Below are 14,040 nucleotides of genomic sequence, written 5' to 3' on the forward strand. Positions count from 1 at the left end.
AGTCTCCTACATAAGTCTATTGTTGAATGCTGAAAAATTTCCTTTGTCTAGCATGAAACTAGGGGCTCATCACAGAGCTAAAATAACATTTGAAAATATGCAAGGCAACATTTTTTCAATTTTGAAGTTATTTATACCCCCCCTCAAGGGACAAGTCCTTTTTCTACATATATTTCTATAGTTATATACTTAACTCATTTTTTAGTAAATATATGAACAACTTGCCTTGTCTCTGTGAGTCAGCTGCTGACTAATAACATCTTCACAAATGCTGGAAGATGGAACGAGGTTGTGCAGCTGGTAGAAGAGCTCCACACTCTTCTGATGATGCTGCGGAGTTCCATCACCCAACTGGTCCCAAAGAGTTAAAGCTATATGCTTTGTACATGAAAAGTTGCAAGAGACACAAGTGAATGACTGTCATGCCTTGTTTTACTCTAGACTACATTGATCTCTATGCAATGACGGGAGACACTACATTTGAGGACACTCTGTGACCAAGAGGCAATCTGTAAAATGGTTCCTTTTGTATGAACAGAAGGAACTGTTTTAAACAATGCAATTACTTATTACACAAAAATTTCCTGTTAAGAGTTAGAACTCTCATGTATCTCTAGAAATAAATTTTCATTGAAATATAGTTAACTACATAATATACTCTGCTGCTGATTATCTTTTGTAAATGATCTCTTACATAAATTACTCAAATGCAAAGACTGGTGTTTAGCAGTCCTACATTATGCACATCTCAGTTTTTACCTTTGCTGATAAACGCTGCTATTCAATCGGGTTTTGTTTATATGTTTAAAATATTCATTTAAACACAGATTTTCACTCATGTTGTCAGTAAGAGAATCGCAGCAGGAAAACTTACTGTGTATTTTCATTTAGATTTTAACACAGGTTACAACTATTATCAAAATATTCAGCAGGAAAATTTGGTTTACCATATACCAAGGATGGTAAGGGGGCCAAGACTTATCTTCACCAGAAAGGTAAAGAAGTATAAAGAAAACAGCAATGAGATACTGCATCTTACCTTGAAGAAATCTGTCTTTTCAGCCATATATCTCAGATTGCCTTGAGTAAGAGGAGGTCTGATGACAACAGCCACTCTTCCCTGGTTAGGACTAAGAGGCTGAGCAGTTTCCACACTGTTCAGATTTTCTCCAGTGACAAGAGCAACAGATTGAGTCAATCCAACCAAGTCCATCACAAGGGAAATAGTAACACCCTGAACACTGAAATCACTTGCTTGCTTGCAAGCATGCATTAAAGTCTGTAGCCACAGGGGAGGATGTACTTGTTCACAATCTGAAATAAAAATCACAGATTATATATTCATTTAACAATTTTAAATAGTATGGATTTTCCCTCTTATATCCCATAACTATATGCACAATTGTCCTTTGTCTTTCATATTTTAATCTGTCCATTGTATGGGATTAGGAAAATATATGCAAGAGAAAAAATTCCTGATGTATCTTTAAGATAATACAATTAAGAATGAAATACTGTATCGCTTCAAACATTTAGTAACCAAAAATGAATACAAAATTTTGAAAAGGAAGAGAGAAATAAATTCTATAGAAATGCATCCAGATGATTTCATGCTTTAGGCAAAACTGAACTTTTAGTAGTTTGTAGATCCTTACATTCACTTTCTTCCTTCTCGACATTTTTGACCAGCAATCAGATCTTAATACTGTAGTTCTTAGTTTGAAACAATTCTGTGGTATATTCTATAGATATATAAAAATACCTAGGACATTATTATATATTATCTTATATATTATAATATACATATAGATAGAATTATTTACATATATAAACTAAGTTTAAACTGACAAAAAACCAGAGATTTTCCTGACAACACTTTAAAAGTTTCTGTGAAAATTGATGTTTTGTGTGCAGAAAGTTGATCCTACAAGACCATATTCTGTTTTCACTGTAGGTGGTTCTTTTCCTCTTCTTACTGTCCCCTCACTTAATGTCATACTCTGGCTTGATAGTGGAAGTGCCTTTTTCTGAAGTTTGTAGTCAACTCTCCAAGTGAATATTGCACTCTTTTATTTTAGAAATACCAAAGTAACTTCTCTTAAAACTTCAAAAAGACTCTATTGACTGTGTTCCTAAAAAGGCAAATGCTGCTAGAATCAGACACAAGTGAAGAAGTGTTATTTAACAGGAAAAAATACAGCATCTATTTAGAATCAAGTGAAGAACAACGCAATTTCTAATTTATATCCATAGTAGTTAATTTTAAATATAAACTGGAGCCTAAATACTCCTAACAACTCCATACAGTGTTCTAGAGTTTACAGATATAACCATTGTTCTCAGCTTCACTTAGTTCCCTTTTTAATTTCTTCAATTAAAGATAGCTGAGAAATTAAGCATACAGCAAAATTTAAGGACAATTATGTTCTATCAATATCAGATTATTTTGGCTCCTTCAAATAAACAGACTGATGATTCTCCAGGGTGATTAAGAGCAACTGGGTCACATCACTAATGCAACCCATCAAAAACGTGTTCCAAATTTAGGAACTCTTCAATAAAAAGAACCTCTTCTGCAGTATAAAAACCCATATCAATAGATAGGGTGGTGTGAGAATTACAGTAACTATCTTCTTCCATTCTCTGTTCCACTGGAATTCTGTGTTACACGAAGTAGCACTCCAGGACAGCTACGCAGCCCCATTCCCCTCAGTATTCCCATATGCCCTGCCATTCTGTGCAACAAATGTTTATATTTGAAACACAACTCTTCCAATTGATTTTACCCACCTACAATTTATCCTTATTCCTCAAACTTACACTGTTTAATAGACTGTAAATAGGACATCACAAATGGGAAGGTTCAGATGATGAACAAGAAACACAAATCCAAGACACTTAACAAAAAGTAAAAAGGACTCCTAGAATCACTGCCTTCACACGAGGCACATACTACTCAAGCTCTAGAGGCTTTCTGCTCTGCAGTGGACAAGGCAGCAATAATCAAAAGTGCTACATGCACAAACACAGGTCATAAGCAAGCTGCTGACTTTTAAAATATTTTTAGCCTTTGGACACAACACTCATTTGTAGGCTGCTAGTGTTTGGGAAAAATAAATAAATAAAAATTCACATTTCCAGGGTCATGTCCTGAGACAGATCTTTTACAAAAGGTAGCAGATCTTTAGCATTGTAATACCCTTAATTAATAAACAGTTACAACCAAGTTGCCTTCAACTGACATAAATACTTGATATGTCTGGATGTTATGAAGTCAAATATGTACTCTGCTCCTGGCTGTGTAATGAAGAGATATACACAACACATCTTAAAGACCACAGAAATAGAAGCAGCAGTCAAATGAATATGCTTGTTTCCAAAAGCCAAAAAACTACTCATCTCCAAACACTGCCCACCCCTTAGCCTTGAATAGATCTTGAAAATTGTGGAGAGGAAACAAAAAGCTGCAACCATGAAGTTTCCTCAAAAAAAATAAAATAACAGAAGATGACTGTAACAGTAGCCAAAATTATTGTAACTATTCCTTGCATTCTTCAAGCATATCCACCATGACACCATTTTAAGGAGCAACTCTTAAACTGCAGACCAAAAGTAGAACAAAAAAGTGGAACTGCAAATTGAAGACTACAAACTGTAAAACTAGACTGTCCATCTAGAACATCCCATTTTACAGTAACCCATAACTGTCATTGTTTAAATTACATCTTTATCCGTATCTGAATGGTTTCACCTATCTGTGAACACATCCATACTTCACAAATCTCACCATTTTTATTTTGTTTACTAATGCAACTGTAGCTTGAAGAACTTTTTGCAAGAACTGTTCCTTTAATGGGAGCAAAGTAGACTTAAAAATCATACCAGATAATAAATGCATTATTAGACAGCAGTTTACAATTTCCATGTATTGCCAAAGTGATCAATGTGCACATCAATCTAAAATTGCTAAAATGAAGCTAAAAATGTAATTGATGTGAGCTGTGGCCATTACAAAATATTACAAAGAAAACATCGTGGATCCATACAGTAAAGAAGAACATCTGACAATCCAGATTCTACTCTCAGGCTTCAGTTTGCATAATTTATATTTGTCACCCCAATACTGAATGGTATCAAATCCCATGCCAGCAATATTCTTAAAAATCTATGAGAAAATAATTTAGTTTCCAAAAAGCAAACCAATTGCTACAGAAGAAAACTTGCATTTCTGAGAACAGCAGCAAACAGCAACACACACAAAGCATGAATACTATTACTCTAATTTTTTTTGGGGGGGGAGGGGGAATAAAAATTAATATTTTAAGACAAATAAGAGTGCAGCTTACCAACTTCAGGCTTCCCAGGATGCAATTCCGAAGTACGGTTTCCTTCAGCAATGTAAACGGGAAAGCTTGAACATTCAAGATACAGTTGACAAGCAGCAATAAAGGCAGGAAGGTATTCTTTTGGTGGTGTTTTCATGTTTGTTTTCTTCACCTTAGCATCATCTTGTGATTCTCTGTCCCGTTTTGTGCTCTGTCCTTGCACTGTAGTGACGTCTACCGGAAGCTCTGCCCCTAAGGGCTGAGACAAGGAATTACTCTGAATGATATACAGGTTGATAAATCTGGTTAAAAACTGTTGGACATACTCCAAACAGCACTGCATTGCAGTCTTTTGGATCGTTTTACCACTACGAGTTGCTGCCCCCTGTGTCATTATGGAAGGAGGCTGTACAATGGTCTCCTCAGATCCCACAGTTGATGCTGTCTCAGTCTCTGAGGATGTGCTACCAATAATAGGAATGCCAGGTGCACCATGACCTTCATTCAGTGCTCTGTCAATGTCATCAGTTGTATCTGCCTGGTATTGTACAAACTCAGTGAATCCACTTTCCGATGATCGACTGCTTGGAGGATTTTCACCATCTTCAAACACATCATTAGGATTTTCAAGTGAAACTGATGGCACCTGAGTGAAATAAAAGTTTAATGACTGTTCAAAATGGGTTATTTCAGTTTTAGTGAGAAAATATTTATTTGCATCTGCATCTGAAAGCAAAAAGTTTATTCCACGGTATTAAATCTATTAATATAAACATATTTTATGCAAAATGATGTTTGGTGCTTCAGTAAGTCTGCCAGACCAAGCTAACAAGAAAAAAATGCTTATCAAGCAAAATGTTTTAAATATTATTGCTTTAAACATTTTCCTCATATCATAATCATGTCTACTTTATTATGAAAGAATGCTGAAATGTGTAGGTACAAGGTATTATTAATTTATACAGCATCATAAACCAAAAGATTCATACATCAAAGAAAAACCCTCACTTCAGCAGAAAGCAGGACACTGAACTATGTTGCATATAGTCACTTTGGCTAGCAAGATTATAGTAATACTTTAGATTTTAGCATGTTTACAAAAGGACAAGATATTTATTTGTTAATCTGTTAATGCTGCAGTCATAAAGGACTAACAAGTGCTTGCAGGCAAAGGAGACAAAAAAGATGTCAGCCAAGAAGAACAGGAAGACGTGAGAGACTATGAAAAAGTATACGCTTCTCTGATCATGCTTTTGAAGTTCTCGCTGTACAGGTAAATAATCACATTAAATATTAAATTATTTTTACCTAATGACTGTCTAAATACGTTAATGGTAGAAGAACCACAACTATCAAAGTTTTGTCTCATTTGGAAGGCACAATCAGCATAATTTAACAGAACAACTGCAAGTTGCCAAAACACCTTAGAAAGTGAACTGTGGAGCTGTAATAGAAGAATAAAATCTTTCACAATCTAAAAGTATTTTTCCCATTTCCACATGCATAGTAATAAAGCCAGCTCAATTTATCAGTAAAATGTATGCTCTCTGACGTCTATTAATTGTGTCTGGAATCTTAATTTATAGGTATATATATGGCACAACTTTAACTAACCAGCATCTTTCTTTTTGTGTACCAATCCCCATCTGGAAGATGGGTATTTTGTTCAAATACGGAGTTATAATTATGAAAGAAGACATAAACTTTTAATTTAAAAACTACTAATCATTTGCAAATAGAAAGAATATAAATCATCTCCTTAGAAATGAGAAAGAAGGGTTGTTCCAGAAACAACATTTCTTCGTGACTCATTGTGTGCCTTAATTCCCCATCAGTTCAGAATATGTACAAATCTGATGAATGATTTCTCAAAAAGAACCCACAGTGACATTCTGGACTGTTCTGGCCCTCTGTAGTTTTCTCGGTAACTGGTAGCACAGTCTCTGCTTCCTGGTGAGAGTATGTGGAAATAACTGAAACAGAAATGCATGAATCGATGGGAGTAAATGAAGGTGCTCTCATATGTCTGAACCTGACATCTTACTGGAGATGGCAAATGTTGACTGAGATCTAACAGGCCCAGAAGTTGTTTTGCTGTCTGATACCCTAATCCCTAGACATCTTAAATATGGAATTTGAGCACGATGTAAAAATACTAATAACTTTTTCTATTAATAAATAAAAACAGAGACATCATTATATATGGGAAATTATGTCTTGCTTTACCAGAGGTGGAGTAAGAATAAAAATCTGTTTGAGCTAGTATCACAGAAAAGAGTGTATATATTAAAAAGCGCATATACTAAAAAGCTTGGAAAGACATAAATGGTGACCCTGTTTTATTAAATACAATGTAAAAGTTTGCACTCAGTAGAGCAAAACAAACATTGATGTATTGAGTATATCCTCTGGAAGGCCACCACAGGGGCTCCTGATATAGAAGGAAAGCTCAGAGAGTTGGATTTACTCAGTTTGAAAGAATGCTAAAAGTTATGGAGAGAGTGAAGGTGTTTTTATTGCTGTCTGAGAGTTCCCACTAAGTAGTTGAAAAGATGGAGGTGTGCTCAGAAATTCACAATGAAAGAACAAGAGGCAACCAACATGAGCTGCAACAATGGAAATTCTGATTAAATAACAAGCTGTACAGAGAAGTTGTGGTCACTTCATCCTTGGAGATATTCAAAACTAAGATGGATATGACCCTGAGTGACATGACCTAGCTTTAAAGTAAAATCTAACTTTGAAATTAGCCCTGCTTTGAGCCATGCTCTGCAACTGTCACTTCCAACTTAATTTGTTCTATGATGTTTCCTTGCTCTCTTCAGCTGGAAAACAAGGATTTCAGGGCATGTTGCTTAACATACCTCACAGAGCCATGGTGGCTCTGTGTAGACCAAACTAAACAACGTTAAAAGTGAAAGAGTTGCTGGCTAGTTTGTTTCTTTTATTTCTTTATTAAATGATTCTAAGAACTTAAAAGTGGCAGTAAAATAAGTGCTGGGCATTAATCCAATGCACATAATTCAGGTAAAAAGAGAATTTAAGTATGACTAATGTGTAACCAAAATGGTGAATTCTTTTGAGTCCAGTTATTCTACTTGATCAGACTTGTGAAGTGCATTAGAAACTTTAGTCGATTAATTCATTCTTAGGCCCTGATTCTGAAGCGATTTATACATGGTTAATATCAAATCTGGATAAAATTCCTTAAGAATCAAGATATAGTATCACAATTATAATTTCTTTTGATGATCTAAGTTTCTCATGTATTGTTGTATATTAAACTAAATTCTAATAAAAAAATTGTAGATGGTTCAGCACTGACTTAGAAAGCCTGCTTTTCTTTTCCACACAAGAAGTATTTTTCCCAAATGCTCCAAAACTTAATTGGTTACCTTTTTATTTTCCCATTCTTTGATGGAGCTGCTGTGTCCACTAGGAAGCTGCAGGATACCATCGGTACCAGCAGATAGCAACGGAGGCTGAACCTTACTAAGGATCTTCGAGCAGAGTCTCAGAGAATCAGTAAGCTCAGACAAGTGCAAAGTATTAAGGTGGCTTGTCAACGCAGAAATCATCCTGAGCAACAGCTGAGGCAAGTGTTCTGTCTGTATTTCAATGTAAGTCTCCTAACAAAGGAATAGTAAAAAAACTCTTAAATTGTAACACCAAATTCCACCCTGAGGTACCTATCATTTGCTTAACTGTGTTCTAAACATATGGACCATGGAAAAAGGAAAATTAATATCTTAATATCCAAGAATAAGAAATGCATGCTTTACTAAAAATATTTAGAAAATTAACGTTAAAGTTGGGTAACAAACAAATAGTAATACATTTAGCTCTTTTTCAAACTATTGCATATTGTTCATTACACAACAAATACATTACAAAACATAACAATAAGACTAAAGAATGCTACTATTATTTTAATAACCTTAAGATAAAAGTTTAAGAATGAAAGATAAGTTATTAAGAACTAAAGGAAAAACAGGCTGATTGCCATACCTGACACAGCACTCTCATACTTCTAGTAGGCTTTAAAATGAGAAAGCAAAGAATTGAGGAAAGACAGCTATAGAAAAAAGTTCCAACAGTCTTTGCTACATTAAGCAATGACAACAGAACAAGAAGATACATCTTATCATGATATTTAAAAAATCCTTAAAAAAAGCTGCACATTTAAACTAGCATATCAAGCTACAAAAGCCTATACTTGTAATGAATACAGAGAAGAGAAAATGAAGACAGACCAAAATTTTCAGGTATAAGCATCATAAAAACCACTTCCCTTATGTCCAACCAGTCTATCAAGAATCATACAGTAAAACAAAAACTTCTTTCGATGGTGTCCACCAGTTAATGGCAATATATTTTCAGGGAAAAACAAGTATATATAGTATTTCTGTAGACTCTAAATATAAAGAATCCCAATATTAGGAATGAATAAAGCAAATTCTTACCAAAGAAACAATATCCAACAAAAAATCCACTAACAAGCAGAAATTTATCAGAGGTAACTCAGATTGCTCGCTATCACCTCCAGGCCCAGTTTGAAGTCTGGCATGTAATGTCCTCCTGCAAAATTCAAATAGGCTTTCACAATATTTTTCCCTTCCCCTTACATTGAGCATATTTATGTAACTTAATGCAAAGCTGTATACATTGGGGATGCTTATAAACTGATAAACAATCTCTTTTTTTACTGTTAAGTAGCTTATTTTGCCCCATGGCATTCCGTCAGAAAAAGCAGCAAACAGCCTTTCAGTGTAAAACAGTCTTCATTTGTAAAAAATTCAGGCTACAGAAAATTGAGAATGGAAGACAATAACTTACATAATACAGCAGTTCATGTAGAAAAAAGAAAAAACCAAAAACCATTATCCAGTTTTCATTTATTTATTAATAAGGCAATTTGGTATCCATGTTTACAGTAACACTATTTATACGCAGAGAAATACTCACCTGCTTCCTAGCTGGCTGTAGACGACTTTGTTTACTTTAGCAATTCAATCCAACATACAAAAATCAAGTCACAGACATGTTGGAAGGAATTTCATCTACTTCAACTTCTCACACTGAGCAGGACTGCTAAAAATCCTAGATAAATTCATCTGTCTAGCAGAGTTCTGGAAATCTCATAAGGAAGCTCCACAGCCTTCCTGGTTTCCGCTGTTCCATCTCTTCCACTGCTGCACTATGTTCTTAGCAAAGCATTTCTGAAAGTCCAATCAACCTTTCAGCCAACTTTTGTTTCTGTCCATCAGTCGCTACCAAAAGTATGGCTGTATCAACCTTGCAAATGCCCTTCAGGAAGTCATAGGCTGCCATTCAATTTCCCTCTTTGCCAGGCTAAACCAAACTTACCTAACTCAACCTTCCATGCAGTGTCCTATGACTGACCATCTTGGCAGTTCTCTACTAGAGTCTCTTCACTTTCTCAACACTCCTCCTCAGGAATGCCCAAAGCTGGACATGATATTCCACATGTGACCTTAGAAACACTAAGTGAAAGGAAAAATAACTTCCTTTCACCTGCTGCCCAGGCTCCTCCTAACGTAGTCCAAGACACAGTTTTCTTTGCTTAGTACAGCACACTGTGGCCTCAGACAAATTTGTGTCGAAATATCTTAATATATTAGTAAGCAATGAAAAAACATTTTCTACAGATTTCATTTGAAATCCCTACATCATCTATCCCTTGCTACAGCAACAACCCCTGCGCTACTGTGGTCCCTTCATCCGTTTCTCTCCCATTAATATAGTCAGTTCTCCCTTATTTACTATGTCCCCTCCCATAGCTCTCCTTGTCATGCATAGGGTTCCCATCCTTCTTCTTCCCTAAAAGAGTGGAGCAAAAGACAACGTGTTCCACAAGTTACTCTTGGTAAAGCTGACAGGTTTGCCAGACACCCAAGGAGTAATCCTGTCCTGGACAGACAGAACAAAAATTAGCTTTGAGATCACTCTGGAGTGTCCCCTTCAGTATAGGGGCTAACTCCGACTTTTGATTTTACTCAGACACTGAGCTTGTGAGAACTCACGTTCCTGAAACCCACAACCACACTTTGGATATTGGCAAAAAGACCAAAGTTAAAGGGATGGAGGAAAAAAACACTTACAGACTAAATGATCTCATAAGACTAACTTCTGTGAAGAAGGTTAACAAAGTTAACTTCAACTTTACACATACAGAGATTAAATATTATCACCTACCTACAACATTCTTCAAACCAACGAGCAATGTAATCCCACATATAATAAGGTTCAAAGGAATTGAAAAGAAGATTGGCAGTTTTAATCAATTCCGCCGTTTTCTTGTTTTCTCTCAGTTTGCTGAAAGAAAATAAAAGGAACGTTTTATATTTTTACTCTTCATTTCAAAGTTATATAACTACACATCGCTGTGAGTTTACCCACTGCCAGTTAACACTGACAAATTATCTCCCCTCATCCCTACAGTGGTTGTTGCTCTAGGGCTTAGTATATTGGCAGGCTGGTCATATCAATGTCTTTTCACAGTTGCTAGGTTTCTTCTCTATCCTTGCTTTAGTATTTGTCTTTTAACCACATTTTTAATAAATCTGTTCTCCCATGATTGTTCCTACAGTTGTTTCTCCCACTCAGCTTTGAACTTCCCTTTTCTCTCCACCCTTTAAGATATTCAACTCAAATCCTGAAACACTTTATATTCCACTCTGGCTGTCTTGCAGCACTCTTCATTTTTACTCTACTCTTTTTTTTTTGAAGAACACAGATGTAAAGAATACCACAACTAATCAAACAAGCATTGTTGTCATGCATAAAGAATAAAACATACACTAAATACTAAAAAAAGTAAAAATAATAAAAGCCATTACCCTTCATACCTTTGTGCTAAACATAGAAGATGCAATTAATGTCAACAGATCCTGTATCATGAAGAAAATGAGTCACAGTTCCACAAGCTTCACAGTCATGATTTCAGCAACAAAAAGATATATTATTTAATACAAAATCAGGCATTGGAATGGGCTGCCCAGGGAAGTGGTGGATTCTCCGTCCCTGGAGGTTTTTAAGATTAGACTGGATATGGCACTTAGTGCCAAGGTCTAGTAACCACGGCAGTAGTGAATCAAGGGTTGGACTCGATGATCTCGGAGGTCCCTTCCAACCCAGCTGATTCTATGATTCTATGAAAATACATTCTACTCATTACTCACCTGCTTAGCTGTGCATGATCTTTGTTGAAAGATGGTTCTGTCTGAAGCTCCAGTTCTGCTTTGCACTGTGTATATAATGTTCGAAACACTTCAATCAATACATCCTCTAGTATGGCAGGGCCTATGGAGAAATACCAGTAGTCACGCAGTTGCATTATAGCACTGCCAACAGTCCACAGTTGAAAGCTATCCAAATCATTAGCTAGCTTTGGTCATTGAAACCATAAAATTCCTTCTGGTCCAATCTTGATTTTTTTCAGTCACCTCCAAAATTATATTTCAAGAAAAAAGGCAAGATATCCAACACTTATGTGTTATAAATACTTTTGTCTCACAGTCCTCTGCACTTAAATAGGGGAGAGGAAAATTAAAAAGAAACACCAAAAACAAATCCAAAATAACTACCCACATAACAAACAAAATACTTGCTTCCTCTGGATAAATTCTTCTGAAAAAAAACCCCAACAAACTTTTTTTTTTTTTTATCTATCATCTCTGCATGTATGTTAGAAGAAAGAACAAATTATTCCCAAAACCAACAGCTGAGATTTTAAAATAGTGAAAGTCACTGTTTGATGAAAGAAATGGAAAAGATCCAATCTGCATTTTTTCCAACATGCAGTCAGTTCTCTTTATGACTAACTTACTGTTTCCTGTGTAGAAGGTAGAAGAAATGGCATTTGGTAAAAGGTAAATTTAATTAATACATTACATTAAACACAAAACATACATACAGCTTGGAAGACCTAAGAAATCCTCACCTGCTAGTACTAAGAATATATCTTCTCAATTTGATTAACAAGAGACAAATATTCTCACAGCAAAACTACATAAAACAAATTAAAAGATTAGCAGTAACATGAAAATTACCTAGTTCAGGCTTATCCAGCAAACTGATAAGAATTCGAAAAGGCTTTAAGTCTTGCATTAGTGTGCTTTCTTCTCCCTGCCCATTAATTTGTAATATTCCAACCATTGCCTACAAAGAAAAAAAGCATATCAGGAAACAAAAATAAAACCAGAAAACATTTTCTTGGGAAAAAAAAGAAGCAATAGAAGCTGCACATAAAGGGAAAATTATTAGTGGACACCACTATTCCATCTCACTGCAGCTCAGTCTCTCCATGTTGAAGTATTCTCTCAACTTTGCCTATGAGAATATTTCTATTGAACAGAACTTGATAACTTGTATATATTTAAAATCAAAATAAAATATTATATACAGATTCCAACTCAATAATTCATCAGAATAAGACAGAAGACATGAGAGGTAATGAAGAAATTATTTGAGAAGGTAAGGCATGGAGACATTACGGGCTTAATAAATAATAATCTGCCCTTCTAGAATATACTCACCAAGGTGAAAGAAAACTTTCTTGACTGAATAGCAATGACAACTTCAAAACAAATGGGGAAACTGAGTTTCTATAGCAAAGCATTTCAGGGAATGAGCCAGAGAATTAAAAAAAGTCCAACAAAACAGGAACAGATTTTGCTTAGTTTTCTCTCTAGACTAGTTAGTTTCTTTTACAGTTTCTAAAAAAGGAGAACAGAGAAGAGAGAGGAGAGAGATAGGAAAGAACAGAGGCATGAAAACTGGTTCAACCCCGCTATCTGCTATAAACCAAGTATTATCAGCCAGTATCCAGAAAGAAAAATATTCTGTACTTGAATATGCCTCTAGAAGGTCAGAAATATATGGAGATGGACTGGAAAACCAAAACACAAAGAGACTGCTAGGGAAGAAGGTAGAAAGGAGCAATGCTTTTGAAGTCTTTCAAAAGACAGAAAATGGTTTTAGAAGGCATATGCAATTTGTATTATGTATAGCAAGCCACATATTCTAATGTCCACAGTCTTTTCAGGCAGGAAAGCTTTAATGACACCGATTAAACCAGAAAGATGGACAGATTAAAAAAGACTATAACCTAGTAACAAATGCCTAAATGTTGTTAAAATCTCCCCACATTTTTCTATAGAAGGTACAGGCAAAACTGTAGCTCATTCAGGGCTCTCCTCCACACCTGGATAATTTCTGAATCATCTGCCATGGGAGGCAGATAAGTGAGAGTGCCACAGAGGTCCTTGCTGCACTGAAATTCTGGGGTTTCCTCATCTGTACAACAGCAGATCTCACCAGCTTCACATAAAACTGAAGTGCTAGCTCTGTCCTGGGTATCAGCTTTGAGAGTTGGGATGAGCTAAATATTCCTGTGTCAGCTACTACTATCAGAATCCCCACTCTCATTCCTATACAAAGCACTGCAATTCTGACTATCAAAAAAATCCTGACCTTATCGATTTGCCTTAATGACAAAAAGTCTTACTGATTTCAAGATCAGACTCAACAGCATCTTGAAAGACAACGGTATGCTTTAATTATTGTGACAAAAGAAGCACAGTTCTTTGGGTCGGTGAACCTCAGCTCACTTAGCAAGACTTTAAGGGTAAAACAATTTAACTGTCAATTTTCTCAACTATTCCTGACTGCCAACAGAGACTAGAAAAGATGT

At 35.6% G+C, this 14,040-nt stretch overlaps 1 protein-coding gene across 8 annotated transcripts in view; it reads right to left on the reverse strand.

Annotated features, from left to right (window-relative positions):
- Positions 1 to 14,040, reverse strand: part of DOP1A (DOP1 leucine zipper like protein A) — a 61,102-nt gene that overhangs the window by 25,592 nt on the left and 21,470 nt on the right. For 7 of the 8 annotated variants that reach the window (XM_027696439.1, XM_027696424.1, XM_027696380.1 and 4 more), the window contains 9 exons: positions 12,398 to 12,506; positions 11,528 to 11,648; positions 10,542 to 10,661; positions 8,789 to 8,903; positions 8,334 to 8,363; positions 7,721 to 7,954; positions 4,347 to 4,971; positions 1,040 to 1,314; positions 226 to 378 (listed from right to left, as the gene is read on the reverse strand). In XM_027696439.1, coding sequence (XP_027552240.1) covers positions 226 to 378; positions 1,040 to 1,314; positions 4,347 to 4,971; positions 7,721 to 7,954; positions 8,334 to 8,363; positions 8,789 to 8,903; positions 10,542 to 10,661; positions 11,528 to 11,648; positions 12,398 to 12,506 — 1,782 coding nt within the window. The remainder of the gene's footprint in view (positions 1 to 225; positions 379 to 1,039; positions 1,315 to 4,346; positions 4,972 to 7,720; positions 7,955 to 8,333; positions 8,364 to 8,788; positions 8,904 to 10,541; positions 10,662 to 11,527; positions 11,649 to 12,397; positions 12,507 to 14,040) is intronic. The other variant, XM_027696415.1, reaches the window with a different exon arrangement.

The sequence above is a fragment of the Neopelma chrysocephalum genome, unplaced genomic scaffold, assembly GCF_003984885.1.
Source record: "Neopelma chrysocephalum unplaced genomic scaffold, ASM398488v2 Primary Assembly neopelma1_23b, whole genome shotgun sequence".
NCBI lineage: Eukaryota > Metazoa > Chordata > Aves > Passeriformes > Pipridae > Neopelma > Neopelma chrysocephalum.